This window comes from Cricetulus griseus (genome assembly GCF_003668045.3).
Source record: "Cricetulus griseus strain 17A/GY chromosome 1 unlocalized genomic scaffold, alternate assembly CriGri-PICRH-1.0 chr1_0, whole genome shotgun sequence".
Taxonomy (NCBI): Eukaryota; Metazoa; Chordata; class Mammalia; order Rodentia; family Cricetidae; genus Cricetulus; species Cricetulus griseus.
The window spans coordinates 252,400,769-252,424,002 of record NW_023276806.1 but is presented as its reverse complement, the minus strand read 5'-3'; the positions used below and the strand labels follow the sequence as shown (position 1 = coordinate 252,424,002).

The 23,234-nt window shown below is 38.8% G+C and overlaps 1 protein-coding gene across 1 annotated transcript in view; it reads right to left on the bottom strand.

Annotated features, from left to right (window-relative positions):
• Tbc1d5 (TBC1 domain family member 5) overlaps positions 1-23,234 on the bottom strand; it is a 433,073-nt gene that overhangs the window by 80,244 nt on the left and 329,595 nt on the right. The window contains 1 exon segment of the mRNA XM_027394567.2: positions 19,351-19,457. Coding sequence (XP_027250368.1) covers positions 19,351-19,457 — 107 coding nt within the window.

Below are 23,234 nucleotides of genomic sequence, written 5' to 3'. Positions count from 1 at the left end.
GAGATTTAAGGAATTGTTCAACATCCTTAGCCACCAGGGAAATGCAAATCAAAACAACTCTGAGATATCATCTTACACCTATTAGAATGGCTAAGATCAAAAATAGTGATGACAGTTTATGCTGGAGAGGATGTGGAGTAAGGGAAACACTCCTCTATTGCTGGTGAGAGTGCAAGCTTGTACAGCCACTTTGGAAATCAGTATGGTGGTTTTATAAGAAAATTGGGAATCACTCTACCTCAAGACCTGGCATGGGCATGTACCCAAAGGATGCACAATCATACCACAAGGACATTTGCTCAAGTATGTTCATAGCAGAATTATTTGTAATAGTAAGAACCTGGAAACAACCTTGATGCCCTTCAACCAAAGAATGGATAAAGAAAATGTGGTACATTTATGCATGGAATACTACTCAGTGGTACAAAATAATGACATCTTGAAATCTGCAGGCAAATGCATGGAACTAGAAAAAAAAACTATCCTGAGTGAGGTAACCCAGACGCAGAAAGATAAGCATGGTATGTACTCACTCATAAGTGGATATGAGATGTAAAGCAAAGTATAACCAGGCTACAGTCTACAACCCCAGAGAAGCCAGGTAAAAAGGGGGACCCTAAGAGAGACACACATGGAAGGACCCAGGAAGGAAAAATAGTTAAGATCTCTTGGGTAAACTGGGAGGGGGGTAGAAAGGAGGACATGGGGGATGGGAACATGTGGGATCCAGAAGACCGAGTTGGGAGAGGTATGGAGGGGGAGAGCAATGAAAAAGATACCTTGATAGAGGGAGCCATTATGGGGTTAGGGAGAAGCCTTGTGCTAGAGAAATTCTCAGAATCCACAAGGATGACTCCAGCTAAGACTCCTAGCAATACTGGAGAGGGCCTTCCCCTATAATCAGATTAATGACTACCCTAATTGTCATGACAGAAAGTACATCTAGTAACTGATGGAAGCAGATGCAATGACCCACAGCCAAGCACTGGGCTGAGCTTCTGGAGCTCAGCTGCAGAGAGGGATGAAGGATCATATGAATAAGGTAGCTCAAGACCATGATGGGGAAAACCACAGACACAGCTGACATGAGCTAGTAGGAGCTCACAGACTCTGGACTGACAGCTGGGGAACCTGCATGGGACCGAACTAGACACTCTGAATGTGGGTGACAGTTATGTGGCTTGATCAGTTGTGGGGGTGGTGGTGGTGGCAATGGCACCAGGACTTATCCTGGGTGCATGAACTGGCTTTTTGGAGCCCAATCCCTATGGTGAGATACCTTACTTAGCCTTGATACAGGAGAAAAGGGCTTCACCCTGCCTCAATTTGGAATGCCAGAGTTTGTTGACTCTCCAAGGAAGGTCTTACCCCCTCAGATGAGCAGATTGGGATGGGAAAGGGGGAGGTAGGGGAGCAGGAGAAGGGGAGGGAGGAAGAACTGGGGTGGGTATGTAAAATGAAAAATAAATTTTTTTTAAAAAAATTACAGAGTAGAAAAAAGAAGTAATGCCTTCCTTCTGAATCTTACGTTCTGCAAATGGCTGATCCTCATCCTGTTTCTCTACAGATGTTTCTTTAGAAGCCAGATGGACTCTAAATGGTGATTTGAATGAGAATGGCCACAGAGGGTCACATGTTTTAATACTTTGTCCGTTCCTTCTGCATCAGTGTGATGTGTGTGTTGGGGGGGGGGTGTCATTTACCATACCTTACACATTTTCTATTTTAGCAAATTTTACTGAAAGTTAATTTATACTTAATAAAATCCTCCAACTTAAGGGTACAATCCAGGGGTTTTAGTATATTAAAAAGGTTGTACAGCCAGCACCACAATCTAACTTTAAAACATGTACATTATTCCTCCCCCCAAACCCTTGTATTCACTAATAATTCCCTACAATTCTTCACCTCCCACCCCTCCACAATTACCCTAGGAAACTACTATTCTCCCTCTTTAGATCTGCCTAATCTCAATGTTTTGTGTTACTAAAGGTCAGTGTGGCATCTTTTGTGATCGTTTTTTTAAATGTTTTTTAGTTTATCCCTGATGTAGCAGGTATCCTTAATTCTTTTTCATTGCAAAATATCTCCTTATAGATATACCACATTATGTTTATAGACATTCATGTTGTTTCTACTCCTTGTAAATTATGAATAATTCTGCTTTGAATACTTCCTTTCAATTTTTTTTGTGTATCTATCTTCATTTCTCTTGGATTCTACCTATGTGTGAAATTGCTGAGTCTTATGGTACTTCATACTTGACACTTTGAGGCTGTTTTCCAAAATGGATATATCAGTTTACATTCCTACTAGCAAAACAGGAAGAATAACTTGTCTCATGTTTGCTAACACTCACTGCGATTATCTTTTTGTAATATTACATACAATCTAATATGCATCAAATGGTTGTGATTTGCATTTTCCTGGTGACCCTTTACACTCAACATTTGTTTAGTGCATTTGGGTCACTTCCTGACATCTCTCCAGCTTCTTTACCCAATTAGAATTGGGGTGCCTTTTTATTTTTGAATTGTAAGTCCTTTCTATATCCTGGACATAGACTTTTACAAGATAAATAATTTGCCAAGATGTTTTTGTCATCTATGGGTCATTGTCTTAATTATGTGTTGTCAAGTACAGATGTTTTAATTTGACCAAATTTAACTTATCAGTTATTTTCTAGCACTTTTGTTTTTCATGTTATAATCCTGAATTACTGCCCAGCTCAAGATCACACATATTTATTCCTGTGTCTGTTTCTGAGAGGTCGGTGCTTTAGACTTAACTATTGTATGCATTCCAGTCCAAGTTCCATGTAATGTGACATTGGGACTCACATTCTCTCATATGTATATGTTTATCTAAGTCATTTCTTAAAAATAATCTTTTTTCCCTAGTTGATTTGTTTGCTTCTCTGTCAAAATCATGTAGCTAAAAATAAAAACCTTGTTTCTGAACTCAAGTCCAAGTGGATCAAAGACCTCAACATAAAACCAGTCACACTGAACCCAGTAGAAGAGAAAGTGGAGAACAGCCTTGAATGCATTGGTACAGGAGAAGACTGTCTGAACAGAACACCAGTAGCACAGACACTAAGATCAACAACTAATAAACGGGACGTCTTGAAACTGAGAAGCTTCTGTAAGGCAAAGGACACTGTCAAAAGGACAAAATAGCAGCCTACAGAATGGGAAAAGATCTTCACCAATCTGACATCTGACTGATTTCCAAAATATATAAAGAACTCAAGAAACTAGATATCAAAAACCCCCCAAATAATCCAATTAAAGAACAGGGTACAGAGCTAAACATAGAATTCTTAGCCATCAGGGAAATGCAAATCAAAACAACTCTAAGATTCCATCTTACACCTGTCAGAATGGCTAAGATAAAAAGCACCTCTCATGTTGGAGAGGATGTGGAGCAATATGAACACTCCGCCACTGCTGGTGGGAGTACAAACTTGTATAGCCACTTTGGGAATCAATATGACAGTTTCTCAGAAAACTAGGAATCAATCTACCTCAAGACCTTGCTATACCACTCTTGGGCATATACTCAAAGGACATGCTACCATACCACTGGGGGTGGGGTGGGAACAGGAGGTATCAGGTGGGCAGAGATTGGAGGGAGAGAACACTGGGAGAGACCACTGGAATCAGGGGCACCTCTGGGATGAGCTAGAAACCTAGAGTAATGGAAACTCTCAGGAATCTATGAAGGTGACCCCACCTAAGACTCCTAGCAATGGGAGATACAGAACCTGAACCAGCCATCTCCTGTGACTAGGCAAGAATTCTAGGGGAGAAATTGGGACTCCAACACAACCACATAACCTTTGGCCTACAATTTGCCCTGACAACAAGATATGCTGGGGTAAAAGTGGCACAGAAATCATGGGAGTGGCCAGCCAATGACTGGTCTAGTTTGAGGCCCATACTATGAGAGGGAGTCCACTTCTGACACTGCCTAGAGGACCAGACCCCAGAGGTGGACAGCCCAGAGACCTAGGATAGATCCAAATATGACTGGAAAAAAACAGTCAATGAAATGATTCCTAATAATACTCTGCTATACTCGTAGATTGTTGCCTAGCCCAACTGTCATTAGAGAGGCTTCACCCAGCAACTGATGGAAACAGATGCAGAGACTCACAAGCAAACATGAGGTGCACCTTGTTGAGTCCTATGGAAGAGGGGAAGGAAGGATTATAGGAGCCAGAGCAGTCAAGGACACCACAAGAAAACCCATAGAATCAACTAACCTGGACTCATTGGGGCTCACAGAGACTCAAGTGACAACCAGGGAGCCTACATGGACTGACTTAGGCCTGCATATATGTTTCAGCTGTGTAGCTTGGTCATCCAGTGGGACTCCTAAGAGTGACAGCAGAGGCTGTCTCTGACTCTGTAACCTGCTTTTGGTGCCCTTTCCTCCTACTGGGTTGCCTCATCCACCCTTAATAGAAAAGGAGGTGCCTAGACTCACTGAAACTTGATATGACATGGGTGGCTGATACACATGTGAGGCCTACCATTTTCTGAAGAGAGGAGGGAGGAATGGTTGTGGGGAGCAGGGAGAGGGACTTGCTGGAAAGGAGGGAGGGGAATGTGATTGGGCTGGTAAAATTAATTAATTGACTTAAAAAGGTTGTTTCTGAACTTTCCATTGCCATTCACTGATGTATACGGCTCTTCTGTATATGCCACACCATCTGGGTCACAGGTGTGTAAGACAGGAACTATGAGCTCATCAGCTCTCTATCTTTCCCAAGATCATTCTTACTTTTCTAAGCTGGGTTACAATTCCTTATGAATGTTGCTTTCTCAATTTCTAAACACTTTTAAAACAGTATTTACCCCTAAAGATTATATTTTGTATGTTGTTATATTAATTACAAGTTACCCTTCCTATTTAGTCAATCATTTCTCTCCTGGGTGTTTTAAGTAAGTGTCTACCACTAACAAGAGGTCTGAACCCCATGAAGAAGACACTGATTAGAAGCTAATGGCTTCCAAAGACCACCTTCACCTATCATGGGGTGGATTACTTAAGACCTTCTGGAACTTTTTTTTTCTTTTCTTTTTCTTTTTTTTTTTTTTTTTTTTTTTTTGGTTTTTCGAGCCAGGGTTTCTCTTTTTATCCCTGGTGGTACTGGAACTTACTCTGTAGACCAGGCTGCCCTCAAACTCAGAGGTTCACCTGCCTCTTCCTCTCAACTGCTAGGTTAAAAGAGTATGCCACCACTCCCAGCTCCTGGCCCATGTTTTTAATCAGTATAAACTATGCAACCATTCCTTCTCATAGTCTCCATGTTCCAACTGAAGAAATCTTAGATACCAGCTAATTTGATCCTTTAAAAAAATGACTTCCAGAAAGAGTTGTTTCCTTAAAGAAGTATTTTTAGCTGCAAACCAGGAAAGTTAACTATCTCCTTAAAAAAATAAGAAAATAAATAAATTAGGAGTCACAAGATGACGGAGTCCACAGCCACCAAGTCCCTTTGCTCTCAGATCCCACAGTGACTGAGCTCTAGAGGAAGCCCCCATCATTACAACTGAGCATGTTCTTGTCATTCTTACCTTTGTCTCTCCTGTCAGTCATTAATATGTGGCCCTGGATGCTATTCAGCATAAAATTCCTGTGTCACATTTTCTACATTCCTACGTATTACAACTATATGTGGAACAGCCAGCCTTCACCTAGTGTTGTTATTAAAATGTGGCACTACTTAAATATGCATGAGCAAAATAATCAATGTAAGAGCTGAAACTGTATATGAGACAAGTCTCAGGAGTTCCCTCCTGGGTTCCTGACAGTTCTGACTAGCCGCTGTGGTATTAGTTGTATGGCATTTTCACTACCACCTGCATACATAAAGGGTTAACAAACTGGTACAATGGTAGCTATGACCAAGCCTTCCCAAGACAGACGTCACCTTTCCTGTGTCTGTGCAAAGGCTGCAGCCTCCATATGGAATGTGGTAGAATTCATTATGTCTAAGAATTGGATCAGAAAAGATGGATATACTCATTTTCACTGTGCTCTTACTAAAATGTATATTCTCTTCACATGTTGGTGAAGACAACAAACGACACAAGTATTGCCAGTGGCTGACACATGTCCCCAGCAAGGATTACAGATATCTTTATCACATTATAGCTGATGATCATATCTTTAAAAACCAGGAATGGTCAGAGAAGCCCCTGTGTCTTATTGTATTATTTCAAACAGTAATATAACTTTATAGGTTTCATTTTGTTTAGAGACACTGTTCTGAAAAGGTCACCAAAGTCTTCTGGAAAAAGAAATTGAAGAATCATAGTATAGTTAGTGGTTGAGAGGAGGTATCTCAGGCCCAATGGAAACCACAGGAGCCAGCAGCAGCAGAGGGAAAGGGTCAGAGGGCAGTGACCCTCTGTCACCTACTTTGGGCTGGAGGAGGAGGCAAAAGTACACCTGCTACCTCATTGAGCACCCTGGTGTTAGAGAGATTGGGCTAGAGCACACCTGTGCTGATGCAACTGAAAGCTCTGAAGATGTTGGCCACTCTCATGATATGATGGAAATGCTAAAGCAGTAAATACTACATTGAGAATGTCCATCTCAGTGACCTTAAACCTAAAGCAAACCTAGTCAACAGAAAGAAATAGTAAAAACCAGAGCATAAATCCATGAATGAGAAACAAAGGAAACATTGCAAAGAATTAATGAGTCCAAGAGCTGGTTCTTTTGGGGAAGATAAGTAAGACAGAAAGAGAGGTCCCAAATTAGAGGAATCAGAAATGAACAGGGAAACATTACAAGAGACACCAAAGAAAGTCAGAATATTATAAGGGAATAATTTAAAAGCCTATATAATCCATTATGCTGGAACACTAAAAGAAATGGATTATCTAGACTCAGCCAAACCACCAAAACTAAAGCAAGAAGTCAACAACCCAAACAGACCTGTAACAAATGGGGAGATTGAAATAGTTATAAAGTCTCCACACTTTCAAAGAGCTATAGTCAATCCTTCTTAAACTATTAAAAAAAATCAGAAGGAGCACCCCAATTCTGGAGCCAGTATCTAATGATAAAACCAAGTAAAGACAGAACAAAAACGACAGGCCAGTATCCTTGATCCACACAGTCTCAAAAATACTCAATAAAATACCTGCAAACAGAATACATGCATACCTCAAAAAGATATCCACCATGACCAAGTTGGCTTTATCCCTGAAATGCAGGATGGTTAAACACATGCAGATCAGTAAGTATAATGAACCATGTGAATGGACTTAAGGACACAAATTAACACTGATAATCTAAATAAATGCAGAAAAGCCTTTCACAAAACCCAGCATGCCTTCATGATAGAAATCCTAATGAGAGTAGGGCTTGAGGGAGCTCAACACAACAAAAGCTATACCTGAAAAACCCACAGCCAAACAGCATCCCAAATGGAGAAAAGCTTGAAGAAATGCCACTGAAGTCAGGAACAAGATGAGGGTGTCCACTGTCTCCACTCATTTTGAAAACTGTGCTGGAAGTACTGGCTAGAGCAATATGGCAAGAGTAGGAAATTCAAGGGACTCAAATAGGGACAGACATGATATACATAAGAGATCTCAAAAATTCTACAAGAAAACCTCTGGAAAGGAAAAGCAAATTCAGCAATGTGGCAGGATACAGAAGCAACCTGCACAGATCAAGAGGCGTTCTATACAGCAAGAACAAGCATATGGAGAAGGAGATCACAGACACACTCACAATAGCCTCAAAGAAAACAGGAATAAACCCAACCAGGGAAAATGGGACCTCTACACTGAAAACTCTGAAGAAACAGACTAAGACAATAGAAAATGGAAAGACAGCCTATGTTTATGGGTTGCTAGAAATAATATTCTGAAAACAACCATTTTGCCAAAACTATTTATAGATTCAATGAAATCCCAATCAAAATCTTCCTCTCATTCTTTACAGAAACACTAACAACTATCCTAAAATTCATATGGAACCTGCATGACCAAGGCAATCCTGAACATAAAGAGCAATGCTGGACATATTACCACTCTATAGCTGAGGATCTATTATAGACCCATAGAAATAAAAACAATATGATCATGGCACAAAAACAGACATGTAGACCAACAAAACAAAATTAAAGTTTCAAACGTGAGTACACATAACTTCAGCCAGTTAATATTTAATAAAGATGCCAAACACATAAGCTGGAGGAGAGGAAGAATTTTCAATGACTGGTGCTAGGAAAACTAGATGTCCAAATACGGAAGCATAAAATTAGGTTCACATGTGTCATCCTAAGCAAAACTAAATCCAAATGGGTCCAATGACCTGAATGTGAGACTTGAAACACTGAAACTGGTAGAAGAAAATATAGACAGTTTCTATATGATACAGGTGTAGGAAAGGACTTTCTGAATGGACTCCATCTGCCCAAGAATTAAGTGCAAAAATTGACAAGTGCATTTTAGAAAACTAAAAAGCATCTACACAGCAAAAAACAAAACCAAAAACAGAACACAAAACAAAACCCACAACCAACTGGGTAAAGAATGGGAGAGAACCTTACCATCTGACAGAAGATTAATATCCAGAATATATAAATAACTAAAAGACCAAATAGTCAAAAACTAAATAATGGGCCTGGGATCTGAATAGAGAGCTCTCAGAAGAAGAAAAAATGGCTAAGAAATTTCTCAAAAAATGTTCACTGTCCCTAGTAATTAGGGAAACAAAAATTAAAGCAACTTTGAGATTTCACCTTACCCCAGTAAGAATGGCAAAGATCAACAAAACTGACAACAAATGCTGGTGAGGATGCAGACCAAAGGAAACCATCATTTGGGGTTGCAAACTGGTATAGCCACCATGGAAATCAGAATGAAGAGAAGTCTAAAAAGCTAAAAACAGCAGGTTGTTGGTGGCACATGCCTTTAATCCCAGCACTTGGGAGGCAGAAGTAGGCGGATCTCTGTGAGTTTGAGACCAGCCTGGTTTACAAGAGCTAGTTCCAAAGCCACAGAGAACCCCCACACCCACACACAAAGCTAAAAATGAATACACCCCATGACTCAGTTGTAATACTCCTTGGCATATGCCCAAATGATTATACATCATACTCCACAGGCACTTTTTCACCCATGTTCACTGCCGGTCTATTCACAAAAACTAGGAAATGGAAACAACCTAAATGCCTTCCAATTGAGGAATACATACTGAAATGTACTTACTAAATGCAATCATGAACTTTGCAGGTAAATGGATGGAACTAGATCATATTGAGGAACTAGATTGTCCATTCTTACTTATGTGGGATTCCTCACTCCAAATCTTCAGAGTTCGTCCATGTCCTGGACTCACTGCAGAAAGCAGGCAAGTAAAGAGGGAGCACTCTGGGGTAGCAGGGTGGGGAGCAACAGAGAGGGAAATAGCGGGTATTGGGAAATAGGGAGGGCTCCTTAGGGAGGCAGGATGGAGGTAAAGACAAAAGACGGAGGGAGGAAAGTAAAGCAATGAAGATGCCTGAGAAAGTAGTAAGGAATCGTACTATACATGTAATTTTCTGTGTAAGGATACATATCAAGTTAAAATGAATCTTTCCTTCTTCCTTCCTTTCTTTCATGACAGTGCTCCCTCCAAAAGCCAAAGATCACCAACAAAACTCCCAACAACAGGCACGAGAAGCCCTCTTTTGAATTGCTGGTCAGGGCTGTTAAAGGGCCTTCCAAAATGTAAAGCATATTGCTGTTGCCCTTGGTTGGGCTCCTGACGTGGAAGGTACACTTCAGATACAAGGCCCAGAGGCCTCTGATCTGGAACTTGAAAGTTTCCTATTTGAGGACTAGGTTTCATGGTCCAAATGAGGGAAGCAACCAATAGTCCTATCCATTTGTGATACATATAAAGGACAACAATGACCAATATAGTGCAATAATTCTAAGGGTGCAGTACATGTACTTTGGTGGTAATCAAAATCTCTCTAATTGAACCCAAGACTTGATCAACAACAGCGTAATCATACCTGATACTGAAAACCTAGCCATCTACTCAGTGTTCGTGAAGATCTTGGAGGAGAAGCTCTAAACAGCACTTTAATAACAATCTAAATATTTGTCCTTATACACACAGATAAGTATAGTCCTTACCCCTTATCAAGGAAACTTCTCTTTGCAATAGGCAGATCATTACATAAACTTGTAACTGACCAAAATGCAGAGCTTTAGAGCTCAGTCCCAATGGATATGTCTATAAAACACTTCCTCATCTAAGGCTCAGGGAACATTGTGGAAGAGGGGAAGAAGGATTGTACAAGCCAGAAGATCAGGGAGTGTGCTGTGAGACTGTGTCTCTGAATAATTTCAGAAGCATAAACACCCATGAAGTCTCACCAACATGACTGCCTAAACATGAGCTGAACAAGGATGACAACTTCTGATTACTGAAACTGCATGTGGCTAAAAGATGTTAAGGTGTTCATAGCCTTAAAACACTGAATGAAGAGAGAAGAAAAAGTTTTCACAAGTAATTTTCAGGAACCAATTTTATTAATAATGGGAGTCTGAGGTACTTAAGAACTATAATTAAAATGTAAAATTCATATAAAGCACCATTGAGCACAGATATATAAATCCTTGCTCAAGAAAACAGGTGATTTCCAGTTTGGCAAGACTTCACTGTGCTCCTCCTATACTTGCTACACATCTCTAGAATGACGTCAAGGTGAAGAGAAGCAGAGATAGACAGAATCAACTGGCAGTTTTAGTGACTAGAAGGTTGTGTTTTCCATTCCCTTTCTTTTTACTATGAAAAGGGTAACATGAGTCTCTCCTAGTTTGCTTTCACTAGTGGTGCCTGTCTATTGGTTTATCTCTTCAGATTTCTCAAGTCAGAAGACTGAATCCCACAGCCTCTTGTTATTTTAGCTTTTCCCTTAGAGAGTCCTCTCAGTGAACCTAGGAACTTTCACCTTACAGGAAGCCTCTGAATGCTTTCCTGACCTGCTTTCTCTTCTTTTTGGTATAAAGCCCAGCTACCTCTGAAAGGCTCCCGTGGTTAGGAAGAGCTACAGAATGAGTTCAGGTTGAGGAACATGAACCAAAGTGATGCAGCCTTGGCAATAAAGCCTTTGCAAACACAGATGTTCACCTTGCTGGGGTATCAAGGTGCATGGCAGCCTTGGATGATGGAAGCTGATGATAACAGATATTCAGGCAAGTCAATAAGGAATCTTCACAAACTTTATGGGGGATGGTTTGTGTTTGGGAAAAATATGTCATTGTTAGCAAATGGGGGCCATACTCATGTAGAAAGTGCCTGAGCAAAGTGCCCTTCACAGAGTTCAATTGACTTTAGCATGGAGGACACAAGAGTGCTATGACAGGACACGAGGTTCACCTTAGTTGATTCCATCACTATCACTCTGGAATCTACGAACACTTCACAAAATAGTAACTATGAAGTGACTGAGTTAGATAGGTTTTACTTTAAAATTCTCCATGAAAAATATTTCATTTGTGCTTCCTTTTGAGAACAGATAATTTATATGTTAGGTAAATTTCTACTGCTATAGATAATATCAGAAAGGATTTATTGAGTTCTGTTTAGGAGACTTTGGTCCATGATCAAGTTGGGTCAATGATTTATGCCTAGATTTCATGCCATCGTGAGAACACATGGTAGAGCACACACATGCAGTCAGTGCTAGAAGAGACTGTAAAACCCCTAAGCACACACATGCAGTTAGTGCTAGAAGAGACTGTATAACCCCTCTTCTGACCCACAGACTTTTTTAGGCTTCACTTATGAAAGTTCCCATCATCCTCTAACAATGCCAAGGCAAGAAATAAACTTTCCCTTTGGGGCACACTCAATATTCACAGCACAACACTATCTCAAGTATTCACTAAAGCAAAGCAAATTGATTATGGTTAAATTGACATTTAAATGTATGCAGCTTTTCTTCAGATAAAGGCAATATGCTTAACATTTTAAAATAACAACAAAATGTTCAATGAGTTAATATACTTAATGGGCAAATAAAAGATTTATATGGGTAAAATGACTACAAAGTCATGCTTTTTCCATTTTGTTAGGGATTTTGTTTTAGTATTTTAACATCCTTAGGTATCAGTAAAATGACAAAGAAACTCTCAAGTGTGGACCTTGTCTACAGAATCTACTTCCTACAATAAGGAAAATAAGAGAGTAAGATACATTGTTACAGCAGTTGGAGCTGGAACGTAGTTTTGGAGAAGACAGCTAATTAAGGCCTCACTAGCCACCCATCACCCTTTATAAAACAATGACTGGACTTGAATTAAAGGCATCAAGAAGCTAATTATTTCCCTCAAGGTGGCACAGCAAGTAGCTGGTAACCCAGGACAGCTATCCACTGCATGGTTCAGGAACTCATGAAAATCACTTCACCATGACTATTGAAGAGATTGTGGAGTCACTTTTCAAAGACATGTATAGGAGCCTTAGTAACTACTTAGAATAAGTACTTCTAACTACACAGCTACATGTTCTTCACTTGTAAGACACTGAACAAAAAATCAGAAGATGAGTTTATAGGCTTTTTAAGCTATTATTTATTAGTTAGAATAGAATTAAGTATTTTTAGTATTTTTTTTTCAGTTTTTTTGAAGAAAATGACTACCTTTATAATGAGCTGTTTCTCAATGGGGACCCTGTCCTTTAAAGCAAAGCAATCACTTTCTGGGATTTCAAGGCTCTTCCTCATGTGCTCAGGGTAAAACCACTCAGCTCTCCTGGACTGACTGAAGGTATAATTACTTTCTGTACGTACATACATACATACATACATACATACATACGTATATGTATAATTATGGTGAAAAGCTACTGACAGGAGACAATCTCATAACGTCTTTGGAATGCAGTCTCTTCCACATGGATTTTCACTCACAACACAGAATATTTAATTATGCTGAATAAGAGCACTCAAGATGGAACATTAAATAACAAGGGACTCTTCATTAGTGTTTGAACACACATGAGCGTCTGTGGAGGGAGTGGATGCAGACACTCTTTAGGTCCTCGAGGGGTCTCCACATGACTCTCTAGATAACTCCAGTCCAGCCTGGCCAGTTGCTTGCACAATCCTTCCTGTTTCTGCAAACTGGAACATCACTAATGATTTCCTCAAAGTTCATGAAATACTTTTGCTCTAAGAAGTGCTTTTGACTCTAAGTCTCAATTAGTTCTTTTCCACATTGTTGACATGCCTTTTACCTTTGTAAGATTAACTATTTTCTTTTATTAGTCATGATCATATGGAGTAACTTGTGCAGGAAGGTGAGAAAAACAGGCCATCATGGCAGTGCAAGCCTTCAGTCCTAGCATTTGCAAAAACAGAGACAGTTAAGAGTTCTGTGAATTCAAGGCCAGTGTGGTCTACACAGTGTGCTCCAGGACAACCAGGACTACATAAAGAGACCTTGCCTCAAAATAAATGAACACATAAATAAATAAACAAAATAAAGTTGAGAAAAATAAATCATATCTTTTGAATTTAATTTGATCTTGCTAGATATATCTAGAAAGGTTTATTCAGTGTGTATGGCTCCAGTGTCTTCATTCTATGGCACAAGAAAAGAGATAAATTGTCTCATAAACACAGCAGGCTGAGCCTCGCCCAAGGCAGACAGTGAGCTAGTGCTGCTAAGGATCTAGCAGCTGATTCTTGGTTGGTTTTAGTAGGGAAGAAAGAATTGTCTGGCTTGTCAATACACAGTGCAACACATGTGTACAAAAACAAAAGCAAAACTGCCAGTGACGGGGTATGCGAAGGCAGCAGGATGAAGCTCTAAAGATCCAAGTACCATGTGTGTGACTAAAGAGCAGAGCACTGTGTACACAACAGGAACCTAACGCCTGACCTTGGCCAGGAATCCAGAAGCTGATTCTGTGAGTGGACTTACAGCAAGCAACTCCCCAGGCCATTTCTTCAAACTGCATCTTTCTAAAGAATGTCTGATCATCAGGAAGAAGCACCATGCATCTAGCAATGTCTTTTGGTGTCTTAGGGTGTATTATCCCTAGATAATTTAGGTCACACTCAGCTTTGACTGTGACCCCATTCAATGACTTCAATGACCATGGTCATTGAATTACTCGCATAGCAAGTAATTTCTTGTTTATTATTAAAAGAGCCATACATTTCTTGTTGTTGACTATTATATCAATGTATCACTGCCACTTAAACACTGTTTAGTATACAGAAAATACACAAAAATACTGGTTAAGAAATTTAACGAATTAAAAGTGTTACAAAATGGTGGGGTGGTGGTGCACCATTAATTCTAGCACTTAGGAGGCAGAGGCAGGTGGATCTCTGTGAGTTTGAGGCCAGCCTGATCGAAAGAGTGAGTTCCAGGACAGGTTCCAAAGCTTCACAGAGAGAAACCATGCCTTGAAAAACAAACAACAAAATGTTACAAAATGAATTCAAAGTAATGTAAAGTTTCTAGAGAAACTCTAACTAGTTTTGATAAACACCTGATTTAGATGCCTGAAAAAATAAACTCCAAATACTAGTTTAATAAAAACTTACAGCCTTTGTTTAAAGTTTTTACAACCCAGCCACTACTTGTTTATTTATTTACTGTATACTAGTCTGTTGAAGAGTTGTATTTCTGATTAGATATGAAAATATATCTGCTTACTCACTAATATCTAATTATCAACGATAATATATATATATATATATATATATATATATATATATATATATATAATAATCTAGTAGTAAAAATGTAGTAGAAATTCAGTGACGAAAATGAAATATTAGTCTCACAGCTCATAAAGAAAAAATAGTTTCCCTGTGTCACAAACATAAAAAAGAAGACTCCCTAAGTATGTCAGTTTTCAAAGAAATACTCCATCTTGGGGAGAAAAGTTGAAGAAGAGGTATCTGTAGCATGAAATCCTGACAAAAACTGGATTAAAAACAGTACAGGGTCTCAGGAGAACCCGACAGAAACATGTGAGTCATGGAAAGGAAAAATACCATGAACTGTCTGTCCTTGCAGGCTCAGCCTGGGTTGTCCTCATATCCTTTCCTGGTTAAAGAAAGGACAACAATGGCATTCTCAAAGGGACAGGTCTTAATTCAGTGATGTCCCCTGACCATTACATCTGAACCCACCAAATACATTCCAATCCTCACAGGCATTTTACAATGTTTTTATGCAATGGCAACAATGTTGTAACTATGGTGTGCTTTTTAAAAAATAAAATGAGTAAAACTTTTAAGTACCAGCCCCAAATCTGAAAATGGAAATTCAGACACTTCATAATTAAAAAAAAAAAAAACCAAAAACCAAAAATTAACACAAGTTAAAACAAAAGACAGATCAGAATTGGTAAAAAAAAAAAAAAAAAGTAACATTATACATAGAATTTTTCTAGTGAGCTCCTATATAAAGGATAATTATAAAATTGCCTTACATCTAGTAGCTTTGTCTATTAACAGTACTAGACACTGCTGGGAGAATCGAAAACTTACTAGGAAATTTTCTCTGAATAGTCTCTCTTCAAAAAATGGAACTTGTCAAATTCTTACTGCATAATCTAAAATGGTATCCACCTGCTGTATTTTATTGGTAGTATTTGTTGTAAGGTTAATACTTCAATACACAACACAAATAAGAGCACCAAAAATGAAAATTACTTTGCTTATGTTTCTGTATTAGAATTTTATTTGCTAAAGGGTAAAAACAGATTTTCAAAATTCACAGTTAACTTAAAACAATAGTTTTAAACCTCTATCCCTAGCCCTTACTGCCTTCAGGAAGGAGAGAACATCTGGTTATTTAAAGAACACAATATGTTCACATTTTCTATGACTTTTGTTTCTAATTGGGTTTAATTTTTTTAAAAAATTTGAACTACTAGCTAGAACAATGTTTTTAATCACTTCATATTTTTCAGACTGCCCTCCTTCTATCCTTCTAAGTTCATTTAGCAGGTGATGTTTGGAAACCGGCTCACAAGCTCCAGTGTGCTAAAGAAAATGTGAAACAGGGCCAGACTCTGAACAGCTAAGTTTAGAGTCCACATTTCTATGACATTAACCAGATTCTTTACTGAGTCATGTTGATTCCCTAACATTTGAAGGGAGAAACGAGTTTTCAGGGGATTCTGATGCGGCAAATAAGAAACTAGATGGTACTTAAGGTCAAGTGGCAAGATTAATTCACTATAAAAATGGCAGCTAAAATATATCACTGTTCATAGTTTGTGTGTTTGCAGATACAGGTTTCATAAATATGCAGGTGAGTCAGCTTTATCTAGATTAGAGTCAATGTGGGGGTCCTAGAGGTGACATGGCATTTGAAGGAGATACTTTCTTTACCAATCATATGTAGGACACAAAGTCAATTGACAAAAAAGGATCAGGAATCATTCCTACCAAATAACTGATGAAAGTATTTATGATTAGGTAAAATAGAAAGTGTTGTACTGACTCAAAGTGGAAATGGCTTGTTTTTGGAAGAAGTAGACAGGACTCTCAGGACGAGGAAATAGATCCAAGGTCCAGAAGCCACTCTAGCTGGCTTATATACACCATACAGGCTTGTGGCCTTGAATCTTCCTCAACCTAATGGTAAGAGGGAAGAAGACAAGCTGCTCTGTCTCACTTCAAAAGGATGCTATGAGGACTGCATTAAGCTCATTCAAGTATTAGAAAAACGATGAATTATAATCCAGTTATCTCAGCTTACAGATCCGTTATTTCAAACTGATCAAATGAAAATCTCCCCCGAAGTTAAGTCTACCCCACCCTACAAAACCCTTAGAGACTGCTGTCTCAGGCTTCACTCATAGAGTATATTCCCCTAGAGGGAAATCTCCATGAGGAAATTTAAGGACAATAACAAGGCCAAGTGCTTTCGTGAAGGTGGGCAATGCATTACTAAGGAGTTCTTTGCTGATTTGTATTGCATCTGTCAGCGGCATGCACACTACTGTGGCATGAAGTTAGAACAAAGAAAAGTATACTTCATGCTCATTCCCAACTCATCTAAGAAGTTTCTCCCTGCTGTAGATGGTGGTGTACTGGCTGGTTTTATGTCAACTTGACACAAGCTGGAGTCATCAGAGAGGAAAGGAGCCTCAGTTGAGGAAATGGCTCCCTGAGATCCAGCTGGAAGGCATTTTCTCAATTAGCGATGAATGGGGGAGGGCCCAGCCCATGGTGAATGATGGCATCCTTGGGTCCTGGGTTTTATCTGTAAGAAAGCAGGCTGAGCAAGCCAGTAAACACCCCCCCACACACACACACTTCTGTATCAGTTCCTGTCCGCAGGATCCTGACTTCCTTCAATAATCAGCAGCAACATGGAAGTGTAAGCCAAATAAACCCTTTCCTCCCCACTTGCCTTATTTGTAACAGTGTTTTATCATAGCAATAGAAAACCTAACTAAGACACATGGATACCCACAATAAGTCAACAAGTATAGAATAAAAGACAGAGGAGTGCCTAGCCCTAAATGGGGTATCTTTATCTCACTCCCTTCTCTAAGGCTTTATAGGACAACAGGGGGCTAGGGGGCAGAAAGAGGCCAGAGGTGGTGGATGATGACAGCCAACCAATGTTTTCCAGACATAACAGCCCAGCTGCACATAAGAACTCACAGCAGTTACAACAGCATACACAGGTCCTGCACAAGCTCTAGCCAGACAGAATCCTCACATTGAGTGGAAGTTGAGCAGGAAGTCCCATCTGAGCTGAGGAGCCATTGGCAACTGATAACTGCTGGAAAAGGAAGCCAGTTCTCATTATGGGTGTGAAACCTGGTAGGCTGACCATACTCCAGGGAATATCATTATTACATGTAAAAGTACTTGGCTAGCACAGATGGACAGGATGGATTTACAACCAAAATAAGGCATAAAGTTGGGTGACTAGGGAGATGACGATAGACCTGGGAGGAGTTTGGGGAAGGAGGTAAATATGTGCAAAATATATTTATGAAATTACCAAAGAATTAATAAAAATATTGTTTTAAAATACAATTAGGAAGTTGAAATTTAGCTAATTTCCCACTTTCTAGCCCTAAGAATTCCTAATGCTGAGCTGACAGTATGTGCTTTAACCCTATAGACCAAAACTCATCATGGATTATCAACTTCATCTCTGCAACCTCTATTACTTGATCATCCTGTGGGGTTTTAGTCACAGAACACATATGTGTATAGATACAAACAGAAACACAAAATACAAATAGTGGTATTCATAAGCCACAACTAAAAATGGATACTTTTTTATGCAAAGAAATCAGATTGTATTTTGTTGCTTAATAACATTGTTTTTGTATAATAGAAATGGTATAAAGGTTAGTATTTTATAAAAAGCAGATTAGGCATAAAGGAAATTCTAAGTCATAGAATAGAAAATATACTAAAAAAATAAGCTAATGTCAGCAACCACAGAGAGGTTAAAAAAGTCTTTTAGACTCAGATTGCTATTATACTTGGACACTCAAGACGAACAGACAGAGCTTTGTCAACAGAACTCACAGACAGACTGACTGACTCAGAGACAGTTTGACAACTGCCAACAAAACTGTTGGGAGAGTTTCCAAAGAGCCAAAGGCTGGGATTACCATCCAGTGTCTGGCATTCTGACACTTGCATTTGAAGCTTTCTCTCTTACTCTTCATCCAATATTTTTGTTTGGATCAAAAAAACGCAAGGATTCACAATTTTTTTTTAGATCATTAAATGTTCTTATTTTCAAGAAATATAACATTAATTGTAAAAGAGCACACTTTTTTTCTGTGAAGAATGAAGAAAATTTTGATGAATTGCTTTACATGCAAATAGAGAAATTAGTGTTAAATTCTGTCTGAATTTTTATTAGGTTTCTTTTAAGCTATAAACTAGGATATCACACACACACACACACACACACACACACACACACACACACACACACAGCACTCCATTTGTGATCTGTTCTTCTAGGAGTAGTCCTTAGTATAGCTCTTCTCTTCCTAAACTTCATGTGGCCCAGAAGCTCTACTTGAGTCAGTCATCCCTTGTGAGGGGGTCAAAGGTAGGGAAGTCTGGCTGTGAGAAGTGTGTGTAAATATTTCCTTAAGCTAACCAGAAGGCAACAGGTGAAGAAGGTGAGGACAACCTACTGAGGAACATGGGCACTGACTGGGTGTGGTTTCTCAGGACAATGCCCACATGCTGGCTGCTGAACTCTGGCTTACAACTTCTAAAAATCATTAGGAATATGTCAGATGGAGAGCTCCATTCTTCACACAACTTACAGTTATACATGTTTTCCCCACAAAGCTTACCTTTGGGTCTCTAAGGAACAGAGCCTTAAGAATCAGTGAGTGTATGTCCCCGATGAGTGGATAATGCATCAGAAGGCCGAGACAGGTCTGGTAGTTACTAGAAATCACTAAATAAGAGGGAAAAAGGATTCAGTACTACTTATGTGGTGAATATAAGAAAATAACTGAGAGCCAAAGCAAGTGATGCAATGATTCAGATGATTTGACAAAAGCTGTCCTGAGAAGAGGTCTTCCTCAAATGCCCTCTGGATCAGTGTTTTCTGCTAGAAGCTAACACACCAGCACTGCCTGCGGGAGTGGGTGGCACAGGAAGGAGCGCAGACACAGTCCTGGGTATTTGCAACATGAATATAGTCTTGGATGCTTGAATATTTGCTGCCATTTATATGGCTACCTTTAGCTTTGCTGCTGAGAAATTTGTAACAAAAACCTTGTAAATGGAACAGTTAAAAATTCTAATAAAATAGTACTTACCTTGGTCACTATGATTCATAATTTACACCATGCTCATTCTTTCATATATGTATCACACAACTCAAAAACTAAAAAACAATTCTCTACAATTATTCATTTTTCTAAGAGTAAAAAGAAATTTGGAGAGTATACAGGATTTCTTGGAGGAGAAAAGTGAAAATCTTCCATTATCAGCTTTCATTCTGCAGACTGTTTTCAAATCAACCTAATTATGGGCACAATTACTAACACGTCTTTTAAGACAGGTCTGTGTAAACTATTCTGTTTCTTGGTAATCTATCTGTCACTGTAGTCACACTTGGGCCCATTAATGACACTTGTTTTGTAAGCCACAATGACTGCTTCTGCAATACTGACTATGAAGGAAATTTACAATTACAACTTGATATAGTTGTTAACTAAGTCTTGTTCATTAATAAATTACTTGAAAAAATGTCCCACAGGAAAGTATCTGTGATTTAAGAGAAATAAGACAAATAAAATATTAATTATAACCAGAAAAATCTTGATTCTTAGGTTTTTTTTTTTTTCCTGATACTACCATGCTCCCTCCTGTAAGTACTGTGGAAAGGAGACTAGACTGGGCAAAATGAGCAGTTTTACACCATGTAAGGCACTACTTTATCATCTTCCTTTCCATTGCTGATCTGACAGCTTGTAACATCACAGTCTGCTTTCATGTTCGAGCACTCACTTACTCTCCCTGCTCTGTCCCTTCAGGCGACGCTTACTTGTTCATTTCTCCATATTCATATTCAGCTCCCTGTTAACATTTTTCTCTAGAAATTAAAAAAAACTAATATAGAATGGTACAATGTTTTAATGTACAGTTTTCATTTAATGTGAAGAAGTGTTTTAAAAAAAAACAACAGGTATTCAATTGATCTGGTAATTCAAAATTTTTCTTCAATGTTCTAATTATACTCAATTTTAGTAGTTGGCCAGGAAATAATTTTTACACATCTTGTAAGAGAAGTACAGAGTTCTATGGGACATAGTTTGGCTGCAGTGCTCAAATTTGAATCCAAGGGTCCTATTTGAGTCCTTTATAAATTTGCGTAAAGTGAAACTCAAAGTCTGTTTGGCAACCTCTCTAATATAATGTTTAGTCTTCTGAACAATTCTATGATTTTAGAAAGATGCTTTCAGCATCCCATGCAACAACTTTTTTTTTTTTTGGTTTTTCAAGACAGGATTTCTCTGTATTGTTTTGGAGCCTGTCCTGGAACTCCCTCTGTAGACCATGCTGGCCTTGAACTCACAGAGATCCGCCTGCCTCTGACTCCTGAGTGCTGGGATTAAAGGCGTGTACCACCACTGCCTGGCTACTATGCCAGGACTCTTTAAGTGCCTGGTTTACAATGGTCCCAATCAAAGCCAGGACTTAGAGGCCAACAAGGAAGAAGTCCTTGTTCTGGAGACAATCCAAGGTACAAAGCCAATAGTGATTCCACCAAGAGGATGAATCCTAAAGTTTTGGGGCAAGAACTTAGGCTTAGAACTTTATGTGCTTTATCCATTTTATTATAAATACAGAATATTTTTCCTTGTATTACACATGCAAAGAATGATACTTGGAGAAGGTAAATCATTTGTTCAAATCAAACAGTGATTCCTTGGTATAGCATGATTTGAAATTCAGAGTCTGTACTCTATGTAGTTATATAAAGCTGTGTTAAAAATATTGCTTTGAAATCAAATGATACGATGGATACAAATGTCAACACTAATCCCTTTACCATCATTACAAACCTGGATATGACAGGGCATTATTTGGAAGGACCAGCACATAGTGCTACCATAACTTTGAAGTTATAAGACTGCAAAGCGCAAAAGGCAAGACGACAGTGTGTGAAGGTTCTACTTGGAAAACAAACGAGGAAGCCAACAATTTTCTCTTGCATCTATTCACACACATCTCATCGAATTAACATTTCCTGGCATCTATTACATGTCAGATACTCAGACTATTGAAATACCAAAACTAAGGCTGTAACAGCAGGTAAGCCTGAATTCTGTGCTTTCAACTAATACTATTTTTCAAGTTACTACTGAAAAACCTGTACTTTTAGAGCACTGTTAATCCGCAATTACATTAATTTAAGTTCCACCTGATAACTTGCCCAATTTAGGGTAGGCAGAAAAACTACAGAAGCTTGCTTAAAACCCAGGTAGCAGGGATCTGGTAAATCTAAGAGTTTAGTTTTGCTACTTCTCTAGCCCCTTTTTCCCTCCTTCCTTTTTATAATAAAGTGTGTGGAGTAGAACCTAGGCCTTCACACATGCTAGGCAAGCACTCTACCACTGAACTATCTCTCCAGAGGTTTTGCTCTTTAAAGTAAATTTTTATTTAATACAAACGATAAATACAGTATTGTTCCTTATCCAATGATTATTCTACCAAAGCAAGTAGTAGTGATGTGGCAAATACGTTGGCTATTTTTAACCTTCCCTGAATCAGCTCTTCTGAGAGTTACTTCAGTGTTTTGCTTTGAATGCACAATGAAGCATAAACACATTTTTTCAAATGTACTCACTATACTTCTTTGCCATATCACTAACAAGGTTATACCATGCTGGCCTTAAACTCACAGAATCCCACCGGTTTAGGCCTCTAGAGTTTGGGATTAAAGGCTTACACCACCATACCTGGCCACAAACAAAAAAAAAAAAAAAAAAAAAAAAAGAAAGAAAGAAAGAAAGAAAGAAAGAAAGAAAAGGTTCTTTTTGTTTGCACTCTGGTCATAAAAAGCCACCAAGGGCTCTCCTAGCCAGAACTCTTCAACCTAAACTTCTTTTAATAGTATAAAGACTTCTCTGAGTAACTGCCAGCAATACCAAAGAAGCCCCTCTAACTTAGTTGTGGTCTTTAACAATTTCCTGTCAGCTTTTGTGCCTGGTACCTGTGTAGCAAGTGTACCCCAGGCTGTCAGCCCTTGCTGCGCTTGTTTGGAGAGTCTTTCTTTGTGCCTCAGCAGCAGCTGACAAGGAATAGTCTACCTACAGGGTTTCTATGTGAATGGCACAGATGTTGGGGACACATTCCTCCTCTTTCTCAATGTCTCTAGTAAGAAGTACCAGCTTCATTCACATGGAGTAAAGCTGATTTATCTGTCTCTGCCTTTAAGTGCCCACAACAATGCTAAAGTGGTCTGAAGGAATTGGTCTGTATAGTTTTTCCCAGGAGAAATAATAACAACATGTAGTAAAATCAGTAAATATAAGCAGAGATGTGATTACACTGAGAATTTGAAAACAACATAAATAAAGACTTTATGTATAGCTTACTGCTGGCTACCTATAACTGTAACATTTATGAATACTTTTCTCCAAACTATTTAATTTTATATGGAGATACAATTTCTCAGAGTAACAAGGCAGATGGAAAATTACTAAAATAACTGAAACAT